Source organism: Tenrec ecaudatus, chromosome 9, assembly GCF_050624435.1.
Source record: "Tenrec ecaudatus isolate mTenEca1 chromosome 9, mTenEca1.hap1, whole genome shotgun sequence".
NCBI lineage: Eukaryota > Metazoa > Chordata > Mammalia > Afrosoricida > Tenrecidae > Tenrec > Tenrec ecaudatus.
Genome location: NC_134538.1, coordinates 133,245,015 through 133,264,023, shown reverse-complemented (window position 1 = coordinate 133,264,023; position 19,009 = coordinate 133,245,015). Strand labels below are relative to the sequence as shown.

General features: G+C 39.9%; 1 protein-coding gene across 1 annotated transcript in view; it reads left to right on the top strand.

Annotated features, from left to right (window-relative positions):
* The first annotated feature begins 320 nt into the window (after window positions 1-320).
* Window positions 321-19,009, top strand: part of PPP1R3A (protein phosphatase 1 regulatory subunit 3A) — a 49,047-nt gene continuing 30,358 nt past the window's right edge. The window contains exon 1 of the mRNA XM_075557675.1: window positions 321-1,108. Within this exon, the coding sequence (XP_075413790.1) occupies window positions 321-1,108 (788 nt within the window). The remainder of the gene's footprint in view (window positions 1,109-19,009) is intronic.

Genomic DNA, 19,009 nt, shown 5'->3' with positions numbered 1-19,009 from the left:
CTTCTCAAGTTCAGCGTTTCAGACACAGTAGATGAAAAAATCACGTTAAAATCCTCAATGGAACTGAACTCATCAACACGTTCAGCTTTAATAACTGGGGGTTGAATCTGCAACATACTGGCGAGAGTAACCTCGATGCTATCATATTAAAGGGCTTTGGAGGCAGGCTAGCATAGTTGACACGCCATCAGACCTATTTATAGAGCTGACTCCTTTTTGCAATGTCAACTGTAACATTATACTTATTTTAAACCGCAGTATCTCAAATGTCAGCCTCCACTGCTTGCACAGTCCTCTCTTCCTGAAGATCAGCGAGCCCAATGGAGCCTTCTGAGAAACCTAATCAGATTAGCAAAGATAACTTTTTAGAAGTTCCTAATTCATCGGATTCTCTTTCTGAAGATGAGGATGTTAAAACCACCTTCAAACCTGGTTTCTCCCCTCAACCTAGCAGACGTGGCTCTGATTCTTCTGAAGACATGTACCTGGACACCCCATCTTCAGGTACGAGAAGAGTTTCATTTGCTGACACCTTTGGATTCAATCTTGTATCTGTTAAAGAATTTGATTGCTGGGAATTACCAAGTTCTTCAACCAATTTTGACTTAAGGACGAGCATTTTCCATGCAGAAGAATATGTTTTATGTCCCATGTTTGATCTGCCTTCTTCAAAAGAAGACCTGATGCAACAACTTCAAGTACAGAAAGCAATTCTGGAAGCAACGGAGTTTCTCCCTGGGTCTACAAGTATGAAAGGAATCATCCGAGTTCTGAATATTTCTTTTGAGAAGTTAGTATACGTGAGAATGTCCTTAGATGACTGGCAGACACACTATGACATCTTAGCCGAATATGTGCCTAATTCATGTGATGGTGAAACTGACCAGTTCTCTTTTAAGATTTCCTTAGTTCCTCCGTATCAAAAAGATGGCAGCAGAGTTGAGTTTTGCATACGTTATGAAACTTCCGTTGGAACATTTTGGTCAAATAATAATGGCGTAAATTATACTTTGGTTTGTCAAAAGAAAGAACAAGAGTTGGAGCCTGTAAAACCACTGGAAGAAGTACCTAGTAGACAAATAAAAGGCTGCTTAAAGGTAAAGTCCAGGTGAGGATATATCTTACTTTTTAAACTATTCATAATATAATGCTTTTTTGTTAATATAATGCATTAGAATAAATAGCCCTTTTCAAATTTTTGTCTGCTTTTTTGCATTAAAAAATGGTGTTAAGTTTCTAACAAGGTCAATGTATGTCAAACGATAGCACTGTAGTGCATCTTCTTCCAGTGGGAGACAATGGATACGGATATCCTGTAAAGACAACAGAGAGCACACTACGTCTATTATCTGTCTGATGAGTTACAAAGGGCTGAGGCTCAAGTAATGAAACTTAGATTCTTCATATGTAAAACTGATGCTTGGACATTTGAATTTTATTTATTTTCAATGTTGTTTGTTTGTTTGTTTATGTTTTAAGTATCATTGCTCTCCTTGGAAATACTTCTGATGCCTGTAGAAACTGTGCCTCAGGATGTTTCCAGTACTCAGACATTTGTTGACCTCTCCCCAAAGCTGCAATAAAATTCTGAATGACCAGGAAAATCACACAGGGATATTTTAAATGATGCATGTTAAGTTCAAGCATCAGGGCGAGGCCTTTAGTGATAGACGAGTGGGAAGATGTCTTTTGCATGTAATGTATGACATCCACATCAGATTTCATAATCTATAACCAAATTGAACATCATTGAAAACAAGTTGGTATAATTTAGTAGAAATAAGTGGAACATCGTTAAAAAAATGACCCAAATAGAAATAAAGTTATTCTGTTATGCAGATTAGGGATTTGAGGTGTGACCCCTCATTATTAACCTTGATCTCCTGCTAATATGGAAAATATAAACCTGGGGCAAAACCCTCTCTGTTGTATAGAATAAGCTAATTTCCATGACATTAGGTTAGTAGACAAGCCATCCTGGAGACGCTATAACCCTTCTGCTCTTCAGCATGTCCCAGTAGAAAATTCCTCATTATTCCACCAGCAATAGACAAGTGCTTGACTATTCTCTGGTTGGTTCAGCTGAAATTTCCTTAATCCAGGATACTAGACTCTACCCAAAATAGTGGCATATGGTCAAAAGGAAATCAAGATAATCAGATTCTATGCAGAAGTCAAAGAGAACAAACACATCACACAGCACTGGGGAAAACTTCCACTTCAATGCCACAGATAATGCCTTCTGAATTTCTTAGTCCAATACATTAATGACTCAAAGTAGAAGCAATACAGCGATCTGCAATGTGTCTATTTTCATTATCCTTTTAAGTCATTTAAAAGATTGACTTAATTAACTCGGTGAATTATGCCAAATTTCTTAGCCTACATCAAACGTCGTCAGTTTTTAATTGATGCTATTAAGAAGGAGAAGATAATCATGATATCCATGTATGTTACAATAATAATTTATATGGGTATGAAAATTTCAAGCCACATATTAGCTATACAGACAGAATAAGTTCAACATTATTTCGCACAACTAATTTATGCACAGAAACATCCACATATAAAATACTTTGCAAAGGAGGTAGTCATCATCAAATACCTATTCAGCATTTTGCAACTTGCTCTGTCTGTTCCAGAAAAGCAGAACTAAGACAGACGCGGTATGGAAAAGCTCACAAAAGACCTCACCTAACCCACTGCCGTGGAGCCAGTCCTGACTCCGGAGCCCCTGGGAGTTCGAGTAGAGAGAACTGCTCTGGCTGTAAACCTTTACAGAAACAAGAAGGCCGTAACTTTTCCCTGCAGGGAGAGAGTAGATTTGAACTGCCAACATTTTGGGTAGCAACTGAGCACTTTAACCATTGCGCCTCCAATGCTCACTACTCATACAAGAAGTAGCTTTTAAGTTTCAGTTTTCATCGGGTTAAAGATAACAGCTTTCTATGCCAAGCAGCACACACTGAACTACTGAATAGATAGAGAGTTCCTTTTATAGAACACACTGCACTTGATACCAAGAACAGAGACTGAACATCGGATCGCGCTAATCTTCTCCCTTGACGTGACGGGAACTTCTCTGAGTATCAGCTATGTATTACTATATAGCTACATCTATGTATCCATATGCGCACTTGTATTCAGAACAGTAAGCGTCAGATTCATAGCAGACACCATTCAGAGTATGATATTGCTTTGGGGAAAAACCTGAGAAGAACTAACCCACAAAACGGTCTGAAAGCCTGTAAAGTTTCCTAATGAGTTATAAAAATGGAAAAAACTTCTCTCCTGGAAAACCACAAATACATTCTCTGCACTGCTATAACTTAAAAATGACCAACATAATTCAAACCACATTTTGAAGGGGGGAAAAAAAGAATTTGCCTCTGGAGGAGGCTTTTTGTGCTGAGTTTCAGTCCGATGTGAATTTTTAGGTCTGATTTATATACCACTCAAAATGGAGTGTATAAAGGAAATCCTGACAGATCCTTAGAACAGCATATGCCATAATAGAATATTTATACAGCTTTCCTATGATATAATTTATATGCAACAGGGTTCCAAATATTCCTAAAACTCATACAAGAGAATATTATCAAATTTCTAAATGAATATTCCAGTTGGAATTCACTGTGCAGAATTTGGTTAGGAGAAAATAGTACACCTTGTTCGTGTTAGTTTATAAAAAGTGCACTTGGATAAAGTTAAAATAAATTATGTTTATTTGATAGTATATCTATATGCATATATATATAGCTTCTAAAATATAACTCTCCTCACACACATACACACACATACAGAACATAAATGCATCTTTCTTGAACATTTGTCCAATCCATGTGTAGTATAATTTAGGGTTATTTCTTCCAGACGCTATATACGAATCAGAAATGCATGTGAATTTTTGCTTCATACACACAAGATGAGTAACAGTAATGTATAAGGCACAGTCAAAATAAAATTAACCTATCTTAGTGTCAACTATAACATCTAACTGCAATTCCTCCTAATACCAAAGTTAATTTCCGAGTGTGGTGTCTGAGATTGTATCTTCAGAAAGTGTCAATAATCCCTTCTCATACATCCAGAATGAGCTGTGGCAACACGTTTAGCGAGGCAGGAGCTCTGTTATGTCAATCACCGATTTGGGTACTGTGCTGTCTATGGAGATTTGTTTCCTTAAGTCACAGTTTGCAAATCATGTTGAAGTGGGCTGTCTATTTTCTTTTGAGACCTGCTAGTCTATCCACTTTGGACAAAAATAGAGAGCAGTTTGTAACTCACGGGCATGTGACTGAGAGTGACCCAAAGGCATTTAATTACTCCAAAAAGCATGCATCATGAGACACTTGGAAAGTGTCATCACATCTCTGTCGCTGAGGTGTGTGCTCACAAACAAACTAGGCAGACTGCTGGTTTGCATCCCAGGGTTCCATTTAAAAATAAATGACACTGATACTAATCACGTTGCATATAGATTAAAACATAATCTAAAAGCAGCTTTTAAACCAATATAACCTGAATGTTAAAGGTCAAGTTTCCAGAGTCAGACATACCAAAGTTTGAGTCTAAGCTCCTCAAATCCTCACTGTATGAGACTGAGAAAATTAAGATGGACTGGTTTCCTCATCTGTTTACTGGGAGGCATAGGATAGCCTCATCTGAGGGATTTATAGGAGATAAGATGTACCGAGTTTCCCATGGTATCTGGCACACTCTAAGTGCTCAGTAAATGGTAACCACTAAGAGAGCTCTGGTGGCATAGTGGGTTAGCATTGGGCTACTAACTGCAAGGTCACAAGTTTGAAACCACCAGCTGCTCCCCGTGAGAAAGATAGGGCTTTCCACACTCAGAAAGATTTACAGTCTAGGATACCCACAGGGCAACCCTTCCCTGCCCTAGGGGGCCACTGCATGTAGGAAGAAACTCTACGGCAGGGAGTTGAGAGAGAATATAAAAAACAAACAAACAAACAGGCCAACTCTAGCATCCAGTCAGAAAAACACCTTAGAAAGGCTCGACTAGCCCCAGAGCTCTGGTTTTCTCTTAGGGATCATGACTTTCCCGCTATCTCTTGAAGGATTTTTGTCAATAAGTGAAACTAAGCAAAGAGTACTTTTATTGAGAAATGTTTCATCTCATAATTGAACCATCTTAAGACTAGAAGAGATTATCGAAATTGTAACATTTTTTGCTTTTTACAGATGAAGAGTTGAAGTCCAGAGGGGGGGGGGGCGGGGAAAGAAGTAAAGCTTTAATTTTGGTGTAGAATAAACATGCATAATAAACCATAAAATATATCTTGCCTTGTGGTTAGCAGCCCAAGGTAAATCCACTATGCCACCAGGGCTCTACATAGTGACTAACATTACTGAGAACTCACGGTGTGCCAGACACCATGCGAAAACTCGGTACATTTTATCTCATATACATCCCGTAGCATGAGGCCAGATGTTCAATGCCACCAGCAGCTCCATGGGAGAGATGAAGCTGTCTGCTCCCTCATGGATTTTCCGTCTCAGAAAAGCACAGGGACAGTTCTACTCTGACCTATAGGACTGCTATTAGTCAGTGCTATCTCAATAGTAGTGGGGATGGGGTAACCTATGTGGCCAATGACACTTTCCTTTGCTTTCCATGGGCTCAGTTTATGCATCTGTAAAGTAGGGGTAACGATACAATGGTACCAGCAGTGTAGTGACTAAAGTAAAATGAGTTGATGCTTTAAAAGAAGCCCTGGTGCTGTCGTGAGTCACTTGTTGGAATGGTAGGCACAAGGCCAGCAGTTCAAATTCATGAGCTGCTCTGTGGTGAAACAAGGAGACTTTCTGCTCTCCTAAAGATTTGTAGCTCCACACACCCAAAGGGGCAGCTCTACTCTGCCTCATGCAGTTGCTATGAGTTGGAATCCCGTTGATGGCGGAGGGTTGGGTTTAGCAGAGCGTTCCGTGGGTTTACTACACTCATCAGGTCAGTTAGCATAAGTATCGTCATTATTCCCAAATCCTGTGCAGCGAATTTCCTGATTCTTGCACTTGCAGTGTTTTCCCTTCATGAACTCAAGAAGCCAAAATCACTGCCATAAATTATGACTCATGGAGATCCCTTGAGTTCTAGTGGCTAATGGGTTGAACTGTTAACCTTGACCTGCTAACTACAAGGTCAGTGGTACAAACCCACCAACTGCTCTGTGAGAGAAAGAGAAGACTGTCTACTCCTGTAAAGATTTAAAGTCTTGGAAACCCTACGGAGCAGTTCTACTCTGCCATATGGGCTTGAGCCAGACTTCAGAGATTGCAGTACTCAAGTTTCAGAATTTGCTCAATTGTTTATGGAGAGTGTTTACGTGTCAGATGGCATCCAACTGGGAGAGATGGCTGGAAGCAAAACATGTGTGACAGAGACGCCCCCAGGAAGACCATCTCCCCGCACCCGAGAGGGACAAAGCGAGAGTGAGCGAGCAAGGCAAGCTCAGGTCATCCGGGTCTCCAAGGGAAGCGTGGTTAGAAAATGAAATAATAGCGACTCACAGTGCACTTTACATTTTCTAGAATTCGTGACGTAACTGAGCAAGGAGAATGTGTTTCTCCCCCGACCCTTTCCTAACAGCTGCTAACTGTTGGGTACACAGGGTGACTCCATCTGGCGCTATATTTTATTGAGTGAAACCAATTTATTATTTGGTGGTGGTGGGGAAATGACATCATAGAACTGCTCTATGGTATTTATGATTTGGACAGGTAAATGAAAATGAATTCCTAAAAGTGGTGAATCCTAAAGGGGAAAGCAACGAGGATTCCATTTTATCGTGGAGAGTTAGACTCAGACACATTCAGCAATAGAACGGAGAAAATATCCTTTATAAAGCATAATTTTATGAATACCGAGAGTTTATCTTTCACTGTGGTAAAATCACTAAAAGGAGGCAAGAACAGCATTGGAAAATAGGATATAAGACAGCCATGTTCCATGTACCACTTCCAGGCAGAGCCACGGGGTTGTGAAGCGTCTGAAGTGACGTTCTCAGTCGATGCAAGGGGCCTGGAAGACATCCAGAGCGGGGGGGGGGGGGGGATAGCCCCAGGAGTTAGTAGCATGCTAATGTGCTCCATAACCAAGTTCCTTTGAACCCACACGGATTGTGGACGCTGGGTCTGTTTAAGAGGAGGGGCCTTTGGCCAGGCCGCCGAGCAACAGAAAACACAGCTGCATATGACCCATCAAGAAGACTGCTTCGAGGCTGCCAGCCAGTTTGCAGCAAAGAGCCAACTAGCTTAGAGTTTCTTTGGAGAGTCGCCAGGCGTCCTTCTTGGCGCCTTGTTTTATTGGCCTCCCAACCCTTCTGAATATGAATATGACTTTCCCCTGGGTTGATTCGAACCTCTACTGAGACAAAGGGCCCGCATAGGAGGGATGACATCCTTCAGGGTTTTCCTCAAGCTCTGGCTGAAAGGAAGCAGTGTGGTGCCTTGCCTCTAACAGCTCTTTTGTGATCTCAACAAGCCCAGCTTCCATACCAAAGTCCATACGCTGCTTGGAAAAGTGGAGCAGGTCCAAAGAATCTGAGCCAGAGAAACTTCATGGCAAAGAAAAAGAGATGCTACCATAGTGAATGGGAACAAATTAACTTTTGACCTTCTTCCAGTTCTGCTGTTATGGGTCTTATTCCTGTTCTACGTGTTCACCCAACACCTCAACAGGCCTAATACAGCAGACACAGCCTCAGGACCAGTCACTGGAGGTGGGCCTAATTCAGCATCCTATCAGACTTTGTTTAAGTACTCTCTATGTGTCCTGGTGGCATTACCATAGTCTTGGGCTGCTACTGCAAAGTCAGCTGTTTGAAGCCCCCAGCCACTGCTCAGGAGAAAGACGAGGTGATCTAGTCTAGAATGCTTGAATGATTGAATGGTATAGTATGTGGATTATGCGTCAATAAAACTGCTTTTCAAAAAGAGGGAAGAGTTACTGTCTGAGAAACTCATAAGGCCAGTTCTGCCCTATCCTATAGGGGCACTAGACATCAGAATTGACTCAGTGGCAGTGCCTATATTCCTATACTCTGACACCTCACTTTGCAAATGTGCCTGAAATATGAAGGGGCTTCAGAAAGTTTGTGGATAAGTAAAATTAAAAGATAATGGATTTTTTTCTACAAACTTTCTGAACACACACACATATATAGAGCAAATATATCCTTGCCTAAATGTCAATATAAAAGAACCACTGCCATTGAGCCCAAGGTCCAGTCTACATTCTGTGAGATGGGATGTCACAGGGTTTAAGTGATATGTGAACATGATAATGGCATCTGGCTCTGCCTTTGTTCTCAGCAATTTGAATAGTTTGTGTGCATTCACGACGATCGATCTTCAGAGCGCTGAAGGATGTGCTTTTGTGTTTCATCCTCAAGCCACATGACCAGGTTTCCTGTATCTGATGTTGGTTTTTTTCCAATCCTTCAACAGCTTGGGGATTTTCCTTGTTTTTGAGTACAGTTGTGATTGTTGAGTGGAACATGCCTGAATCACAATGTTCCACTTTGTTTGATTAATAAGCTTTGGCTTCACCCCCTAGTTCATCTTTTGCTTTCTTTCCTGCTGTTGCTTTTTTCACTGATGCTGGTTTGGCTGTGTTTGGGAGCCGTGACCCACTTCATAGTACTATGTTTGAAATAAAATTAAACAGAGAGCTAAAACTACACACTTTACTCAGGAGACCCACACACTGGTATTGGCGTTGTTAAAGGAGAAAAAGTACAATGGAAACGGACATCAATTCCTTTGTGGCAACAAAACTACAACACTCAGGAGACCTGTGGTACCTGAGGTTGAATGTTGCTGCCTACAGTGCAAAGCACACCGGTAGAGGGTCAAATTTTCAGAAAGGAAATATAGCAAAGTACATACATAAGTCAAGAGAATAAGCATTTATTTTGAGTATCAAGACATGTATTGTAGGTTCTATACGTACTGGACTATTTTGTACCTGGCAACTTGATCACGTTGCCTATCAGAGACCCGAGACACCGGTGTGGTAGGTGGGAAGTTGTTGAGTCCACTATATCCTATTCTCTGATTGGAATTTCTGAACTCTGTTATCACCTTTGGGGACTGCAAATGTTTGTGCATTTGGATATTGCCTGAAAAGATGCTACGCAGCACATGACTGTACACACACACACACAAACATATGTTTTCTTTTATTTAGCCTATTGCGGTCTAGTGGACTTCAACTCATGTGTTACAGAGTGGAGCTGTTACCATCTTTAAGGAAGCAGAGTGTCTGGGCTTTCTATCTCTGGACTGCTTGGCGAGGTCAAATGGATAACCTGTCAGTTATTAATGCGCAACAAACCATGTGTACACCCGGGTGGTATACCGTTAGATTCTTGAGCTGCACGCTATGTGCACTGGGAATGCCTGGGGCTGCTAACCACAAGGTCAGCAATTTGAAACCACCACCTCTTCTTGGGAGAAAGAGAGTTGTAATTGTTCAGGTGCCATCAAGTCGGTTCTGATTTCAAGAACACAGCAGAACAAAGATGTCCGGGTTCCACGGCATCCTCACAATTGTTCCGATGAGTAAGCCCACTGTTGCAGCCGCGGTGCCGATACATCTCCTTGAGAGCCTCCCTTGTTTTCATAGCCCTTCTACTTTGTCCGTCCAGTCCCTGGTATCTCCGGACAACATGTCCAAAGTATGTGAGACCAAAGTCTCACCATTTTGGCCTCTAAGGAGAATTCTGGTGTATTTCCAAGATGCATTTGTTTATTCTTTTGGTAGTCCGTGGTCCTTTCAATATTTTTCAACAGCATCATAATCCAAGTGGGTCAATTATTTTTTGCTCTTCCTTACTCAATGTCCAACTTTCATATGCATATGAGGTGATTTAAAATACCATGGCTTGGGTCTAGTACACCTTAGTACTCAAAGTAGCCGCCCTGATTCTCAACACACTAAAGAGGTCTTGTGCAGCAGATTTAACCAGTGTGATGCATCATGTGATCTCTTGACTGCTGCTCAGTGAGCATTGACTGTGGATCCAAATGAGACAAAATCCTGACTTCAATCTTTCCTCTGTTGATCATGATATTACCTGTTGGTCTAGTTGCAAGGATTTTGGTCTTCTTTACGCTGAATTTTAATCCATACTGAAGGCTGCAATCCTTGATCTTCATCAGCAAGGGCCCCGATTCCTCTTCACTTTCAGGAAGCAAGGTTGTGTCATCCGCACATTGCAGCTTGTTAATCATATTCCTCCAGTCCTGATGCAACACTCTTCTTCATATAATCCAATTTCTCTGATTAGTTGCCTAACATACAGATTGGATAAATATGTCGAGAGGATACAACCCTGACATACACCTTTCCTGAAATTAAACCGCACAGTATTCTCTTGTTCTGTTTGTACAACAGCCTCTTAGTTCGTATAAAAGGAATGCATGAACCCAATGAAGTGTTCCGGCGTTCCTATCCTTCCCCAGGCTATCCAGAGTTCATATGACCCACGCAGTCGAATGGCATGGCATAGTCCATTAAACACAAGGAGACATCTTTCTGCTGTTCTCTGCTTTGAGTCAAGATCCATCTGATATTAGCAATAATATTCCAGTCTTAGAAATCCAAAGGGTCAGTTCTATCCTGTCCTGTAGGGTCACTGTGAATCAGAATGGACTCAATGGCAGTTAGTGAGTTGTAAGGACCTTCATTTACATGCATATGAATAGGTTATCTCTGTTTTATACTCGATCCTGATCAATAAGTAGCACAAAGGGGATTTGGATTAGGGCAGTAGATCACTTTCTGGAAGAAAGCCCTTCAAGGTGCAAGGCAGATTTGGGCTCAGGACCACGGGAAGGATTTCGGGAAGCACAAGTGCTCTGGAGGTCAAGAGCGTGTATGTATGTGTGTGTGTGTGTGTGTGTGTGTGTATGTGTGTGCGCGCACGCGCACGCACGTGCATGTGTATGTTATGTGGTTTGTGAAGGAGTGGTGGTTGGGGAGGGGGAGTTTTAAAAATAGTGAAGTTTATTGGAAATAGCCATAGTTTTAAAATAAGTCAATTGGGGGATTTCCCCTAGCATAGTGTTCCCATGTGTCAGGGCCAACAACTCACTGCATGACCTTGGACACATGACATTTTAAAATCCACTTGATCCAGTTGTACAGTGGGAATGACACTTCCCCTAATCAGCTAACTCAGTTGATGACATTTTGTATATGCTCAGAATGGTAGTATGGGTAGCATTGGTGAAAAAGTCCATATTTTAAATTAGTGTTTATGGTTAGTTCTATGTCCTTCATTAATGGGATTATCCTTTTCTTCCTCATTATTATTCCTAATAACTGGACTGAGGCTACTACAAGCAATATAAAATTTAGTGACGTTAGGAATTTAGTTACCCTTTGAACATTAACTAGGGAATCTTTTATGTTATTACTTCTATGGACAAAAATTACCTCCAAATTCCAACATTTTTGGATCTCAAGTATCTTTTGAAACATCACTTGGTCATAAGATTAAGATAATGGTGTTTGTTTTTTTTGTCACACATCCCTCACCCCAAGGTAAATTACTATATGTGTCTTCTTAAGATGATATTTTATGTGGAAACTAAGAACACTGAGCATTAAATAGCTAGTCTATTGTGTTAATGAGTGGATCTTGTAATTAGTTATTTGTTTCACTTTATAATAAAATTAATTTGGGTTGAACAACATCCCCCCCATTGATTTTAAAATGTAACCTGAAGCCTGTGAACCTGTACAATGATACTGCTATTCCGAGGATCATGCTTATAATTTTTACCCACTCTTTTCTGCCCGCCTAATTGTCTTCTAAAGTAGTAGGTGTTTGAAGTAGAACTTTTGGCTGCCCCTTGTCTCTGCTACTCTCTACATCCATATACATAACTGTCTTGCTATTTTCCATCTCATTAGCCTTTCAATCAGAGGAGAGGAAAAATGAGAATGATTGCATGGAAATGTAGTAGGGAACTTGGCTTATTATTAATTCATGGCACTGGTCAAATACTGAAGGAAGGAAGGAATAATTGCTGGAGGTTCTAAATAGCTGTTGATTTGGGCCCTAAGTTGATTGAAAGAAAATAAATCGCCCTATCAGTCCTTTTTATTGATAACAATAAAATAGAATTAAAGTTTGCATGCTTCTTTTCTCCTAAGAAAATATAAACCATTGCCTTCTGCCCATTCCTGTGCTGTGAGCATTCTCTGTTCCACACCTCTGTATAGACAAGGGAAAGCTGGTCAGGATAGATGTACCTCGTCAACTCCTTGGCTTTTTATTCTGCTTCTCTGGTAGCTCTCTTTGGTTTTCCTGGTCTGATAGTGTTATTTTCCAGATAAATGATAGCTGGTTTTGAAGTCTTCATTGTGCCATCCTGCTGTTTAAAGGTTTTATGACAAATAGAAATAAATTGCTAAATGGCACAGTTATACTGCATTGTTTAGGGACAAGAGACCAATTGTACCTTACACGAATCTGTCCCAGATATTTTCAGTATTCCCTCTCCCGCAAGGGTTTCAGAAAATGGTCTCGCAGTGTTATAAAATCAAGAACTGTTCCTGATATAAATGCAATTTCAACATGTGTAAGACAATAATGCTCATCCGATGTACAGGTGTGGATCTGAATTCTACATGCCCATCCTCTAAAAGTTTCAGTTGTGGAAAAGGCCAACACCCCTCCCCCTATTGATATGTGTAATGCATGCTAAATGATGAGACATTTTTTCTGATTATGTAAAACTAATTTCCTACCAATTTAACACTGATGACATTCTGATTTGTTGTATAGAATTGAGCCAAGATACAAATTATTGACCTTAAATCTATAAGAAAAATCCCAAACTGATCTTCGTTTGTGTTGGACAGGGTTCTCTAGAGAGACAAACCAGATTGCTAGTAATTATGTATACATATATTTATAAAGATAGATATATAATACAAGAAATGAACTGTTAAATTATATCCAGAAAGATAATACAAGAAATTAACAGTTAAATTATAAAGTAGTGAGACACTAGCAGTCTTTTAAGGCTTGAGAGCCGCCAGTTGCCAGTCCCTTTCTGTAGAGAGAGCTGGGCTATATATACCCAGGCAGCAAACAGCAAGGCAGGTTCCCAACTTCATCAACTGTTGGTCCCCAGCTCCAGAGATGAACATTCCAATCATGTGGGCTTAAAGGGACCTCATCTTACAGCGACACAGTCCACAGGCTAGGCATCCCACAGGTAGTGTACCCCTTTAAATTAAGGCACAGAACAAGCAAGGCGAGGCTCACCGAGCCATTTATCTCTCTGCCCTTCAGTTAATCCTACTTTTGTTTATCGGCCAGGCTGGCACAATAAACTATCGCATCATTCTTTAAAAATTATTGTGAATTACATGATTATTAATCATATAGAACTACTTAGACCAAATCCAACTTCTTAAGCAATATATGATATGAACTGGACAAATGCTCATACTAATATCTTCTTTTGCAGAGTAATATTTATAAAGTGTATCCTATATAAGTGATATGCATTATATTATAACATCTGGATATTATCATATGTCAACATAGAATACATTGCTATCATCCTAAGCTTTTAAGTGTTTTCCCATAAGGGAATCACAAGGATTTCTAAAACCACAATCAGGAGCAGCCAAAAGAATGAATATTACTCTCACATCTAACATTCAAACCATGCATGGCATTATTATGTTTAGTTAAATCAAATTATAATCTGCTTCCAAAGTAAAACAGCTTTTGATGATTTTTAGAACCGTTTTCATTGAACTAAATTACTGTAGAACACACCATGTAATTTTATACTTCGTTTCTGACAGGATGACTCTGAAAACCTCCCATGCCAAAAGGTTCTGCATTTTCTTTGTAATCATCTCCTGCAAAGATGGTATTTGTCAGTAATATGTTATATCAGGAAGTTCTGTGTCTTTCATCTACACACCCACTTACTATGATTCTCAGTTGAATTAAACATTAGCGTCCCTATCCATATCTTTTAAAGTTAAGCAGACATATTGTTTCTGTCAGTGATTTCTATTTCCCACGTCAAATAACTCCAATAATTTTAGATTTATCCCAGAGGTCCTAACTTGTAACCTACTTTGTAGTGTTTTACTACAAAGGTCAAAGAGGGAAAACACAGCACCTACTGGGTCTCCTAAAGGGTAAATGTTCTCGCTACTGCAGGGCCCAGCTCTGCCAGCAAGGAGGACAGCAGGGGCAGCTCTATCCCTTATTAAAATGCGAGACAAGGGGCTCCCCCAGTCTTTCCTGCTTAGCTTTCAGAATTGTGGGAATTATTGAAATTAGAGACACCAAGATCAGGATGGAATATTCTTTGGGAACCAGAGAAGGGGAAGAGACTTTCTCTCAAAACTGAGAAAGCTAAAAGCATTGAAATTCATCCAGTTTATTCCTTAACCCTAAGGGGAAGGAGACTCATATCTGAAGTTTGTGAAGCTTCTGGATCTGACTCAATGGAGAATTAGAGACCCAAACCCCAATCATGTAGTCAATTGGACTAAGTTAACTCATGCCAAACCTACACTTGAGACCTGACTTTTCCACAAACTTTCCGTCAAGCCTGGAATTGTTTAAGCGAGACATTGAAAAAACACTGAGAATAAACTAAATTTTGATAAAAATCAAATGTAATATAGAAGAACTAAAGTCTAAATGGGCTGTGATTGTATCTTTTTTTAAAGAAAAGTTTAATATTGTGTCAACAGGAGCATTAATTTGAATATACCTTGGATTTCTGGACTGTGTGTGGGTGTATGTGTATGCACAGTTTTCTCTGAGGGGAAATATGCAGAGGGTTCTGACACCTAATGCAATAGTTGATAATTTAGTTAGGAAATTGAACATAATGAGTAGCGTAAAAATACTGTCTATTTAAAATTATTTGAATACAACTTTGTGTGGAAAAAATACATTTATGAGGAGACTTCGAATGCTTGTGTGGAAATTTTATTATCTTTTCATTCCATTTTTCCATGACCTTTTGGGAGCTGAGCCATATATTCTAGATTTTTCACTTAAATTGTACATTTGCGTATAGGTGTGCATACATACAGTAATTATACAAAACACTGTGTCAGTTTGAATTTTTTGTCCACTCATGTCCACTAAGCTGTTTTCATAAGCATGCTCTGCTAATATTTTATGGCAACATAAACAAAGAAATTAATATAGTGCTCACACAAAAATAACTCATGTGTGGTGGGAAGGTGAGGCTTTGTATTTACATTTGATAATATTTCATATTTCCATTTAAAAATATGAGGGGGCTTCAAATTTCCATTTATCCTCAAACATAAATTCAGGTATTTCATATTTTTGGTATTCATTTGTATTGCCTGTATTAGTAATATTTTAGTGTGAGCTAATTATGGTCAGCCACATTTTTAGCCAATACTAGTTATGAACATTCAAGGCATCTGAAGACAAGCCTCACAAAACTCATTTAGTTGATAGACTTGCAGTCTTCTTGTTGATCTAGCACCTATAATAAGACCACTTTTCACACTTCATAGCTTTGTAATATTTTCTTTAAATTGCTATTATTTCTGGTTATGTTTTCCCATGGAGTAGTTACTCTTAGAATACAAAATAAAACAACTTTTGTGAAACGAAAGGGTAACAGTTCGCCATATTGACACTTGATGCAGTTTATTTATATGCAAAGAAATGAAAAGTAACAAAACTTTATGGTTGGTAGGATATTTTCTTGTACAGCAGAAGATGATTTATTGCCCATCAGACTTTACAATCCAGTTTAAGATTGAAATCTTAATATTGAAACAGCTCTTTGATTGAAACACATTGAAATTTGAATATTGACACAGCTCTTTGGGTTGTTGGTTTTTTTTTTTTGTAAAGCAGTGCATTGACTCTATTTGAGTTGATAAAGTTTCTGAAGCTATTGGACAGTAGCAGTTACACTGCAATATTGTTGTTGTTGTGAAGTCTCACTGCCACTGAGGTAGTTGTGACTCTGAATAGGGCAAGGTAATATGGCCCTTGAGGGATTTCAAGACTGTAACTCTTTACAAGATTGAAAACTTCTTTTTTCTCTTGAGGAGCGGCTGGTGATTTTGAACCGTTGACATTGCAGTTAGCAGCCCGACACTTTGTGTTGTTAGGTGCCTTCCAGTCACTTCTGACTCACGGAGTCCCAGTGCACACCAGAAGCAAACACCCCTCGTCCACTGTTCCCAACTGAGTCCACAGTGTCAATCTATTTCGTGGAATCCACTTTCTCTTTTCGGCTTTATCCAGCACGATGACCCACACATTAGAGTGGTTAAGTCCCTGTGAAAAGATTTCCTATTTGCCAGTAAACATGGACAGGTCCAAATCTGATTTTCAATATTCTCTTTGGTGTCAACAATAACTTTCTCGCTTGTCTTCATGGTTTCTGTTACTGTCGCCACCGTGGAAAGTGTTTCTTCTTGTCTCCGAGCTTTCTGCTCCTCCCGTCCACTAAGGAGCAGCTCAGATGGATGCTCTCTGCACACTGTCCAGTTCCTCTGCTCAGCATTTAATGCCTACCCTGCTCACCTGGGAGCAGCGGAAGCATCATCATCAGCTTCATCAGCACCGCCATCATTACTGCGTGTAAGAAAAAAAAGGTCTATGTGGATGCTTTTCTTCCCAACCGGATTGCTATGGTGTCAAGCCACAAAACTAAATTCACTGTCATGGAGACCATGCTGCCTCATAGAGACTCTGTTGGACAGGGGTGAGCTGGCCCTGTGAGTTTCCAAGGCTGTAACTTGATGGGAGTAGAAGGCGCCAGCGTACCCCCACGGAGTCGCTGATCAACCCGCAGCCATTAAGGCCCCTAGGGTGCCTAGGTAGCGTGTACCAATATAACAAGGGTTCCCGGAAACAAGTACTACCCGCCACTGGTTCTCTCTGATAACCAGAAACCTGGTGAAAGAGAGAAGTACTTTCTGAATAATTAAAGAGTGAGTGATGTTTATTACAGTTTAATGGTAAGAGATTTTATTGTTTTCATAATCTTTAAAATTCAGACACCTCTTCAACATTTCCAGCTGGGTATCCAGATGGCAAATTAAAACTCTTATGATCTAAACCAGAGTTCCATTTTCCCCTCCAATCCCACTCTCTCTTCCTTCAGTCTATATTTCCTGTAAAGTCAAAGTCATTCTTCTTACGGGGCAAATGCGAAACTGAGCATTATGACTTACCAACTTCTCTTGATTCTACTATTATGTTTTATTTTTTGAACATGGTGATCTGATTGGCTACTGGATGAGAAATAAAGATCATTTTAAAAGTTAAGACTAAAGCACAAGCTACAAAGACCTTGTCTACAGAGTCCTGTGAACAGTCTTGTCTTTTCCCACAAAACAGAAATAAATAAAATGGAGCGGTACAATGGATCTCGATGCTTTCCCTGAAGATCTACCAAAAGGCAGCGATTGATGTTGCTGACACTTGATTTACTAATGGGTTTTTAAAATGTTGATTGTTGTTATGATTCTACAGTTACTGAAAAGTTATAGAAAATACATGAATAATTCCTATTACTTTAAAATGGCATATCAGAGGCCAGCTCCATCAGATCCTGTAGATGATTTGTTTTTCAGTTTAAAAATTATATATTTCTACTTTATTGCGATTGTTGATGTTTCAGACTATAGAATACATTTCAAATATTTTCTGAAAACATTAACAAACCTGAACAGGCGTATTTGTTGTTGATATTATTGATATGTGCTGTCAAGTCAGTTCCTAATCGCAACCTTTGGCTCTATTCTGACCTTGACTAGATGTACAGAGGTTCTGAACAAAGAATGGGGGGCGTTTTCATTGGAGTTGCTCAGCAGTGAAGTGGGGCTGGGTTTCATCTGGAAACATGCATAGGATCTGCTGGCCTTGCTAAGTGTCCTCAGTCCGTGTAGACTCGTCCCCATCCGGGGCCATCTCACAGTTGTTCCTTGGTTCGAATCCACCTGTACTGTGTCACTCCATCTCCTCGAAGGTCTGCCACCTTTTTTATTTCCTTAAAGAGGTAACGCTATTACTACCAAAGTTTTGTTTAGTGCTTGTCCAACTGATGCACACACGTGGATCGTTTTCAATTATTTTCTCACAGTTTACGAAGCTCGAACTTTGAATTTAGAGAGCTGGCTGTAGGGGTAAGTTTTTCTCTGCTTTCTACAGAGGAAGGTCCTTCTAAGTCTAAATCCTTTTTCTTCTACTGCTAGGTGATTTTCAGGTGATTTGGCATCTCTCTGTCCCCTTTTTGCTTGGTAGCTTGCCTTTAATCTCTTTTTTATCGCAAAAGAGGTTGACTTAAATACACCTTAAACTATTCCTGGCTTCTTAACATAACAAGCACAACCTATGCCCAACTGGGATTATAACCACAGGCATAAAGGGTAAGATTGACCACATACCTTTAATGCCGGGCGGGGGTAGGTTTGGGGATGGCTGGTGAGCACAGTTTAATCCATAACAATCTGGAATATTATAATGCTTTTTACACTTCTTAAAGAGTGATAGGTAGAAAACAAATATATACCTTTTAGGAAATTATGATACAACCTAAATAACTATATATTCGGTTAAAATTTATTCCAAACAAACATATTTCTGAGATCAGTGGGTGGCTACAGACAAGTCCCATCATGCACTTGTCTTAATCTTATTAGTGGGGCTTCAATAAAATCCAATCAGAATAGTGACCCTCAGCGAGGATCTGCGGGGTCAGTGAACAACAGAGAGGTCAGCGCAAAAGGTCATAGTGACCCTGCTGGGGCTTCCAAGTGGAAAAACCGGACAGAGTTTCACAAAGGATAGAGGATGATCATATCACTAAGTAGGAAGAATTTTTCAAAAATTGAAAACTGCATTGGTGAGAAAAATAACAGCCATATTGGTGTGAGGGGACTTTGAGCGGCACGACAATGTGCCTGCTCATCCTTCGAGGGCCA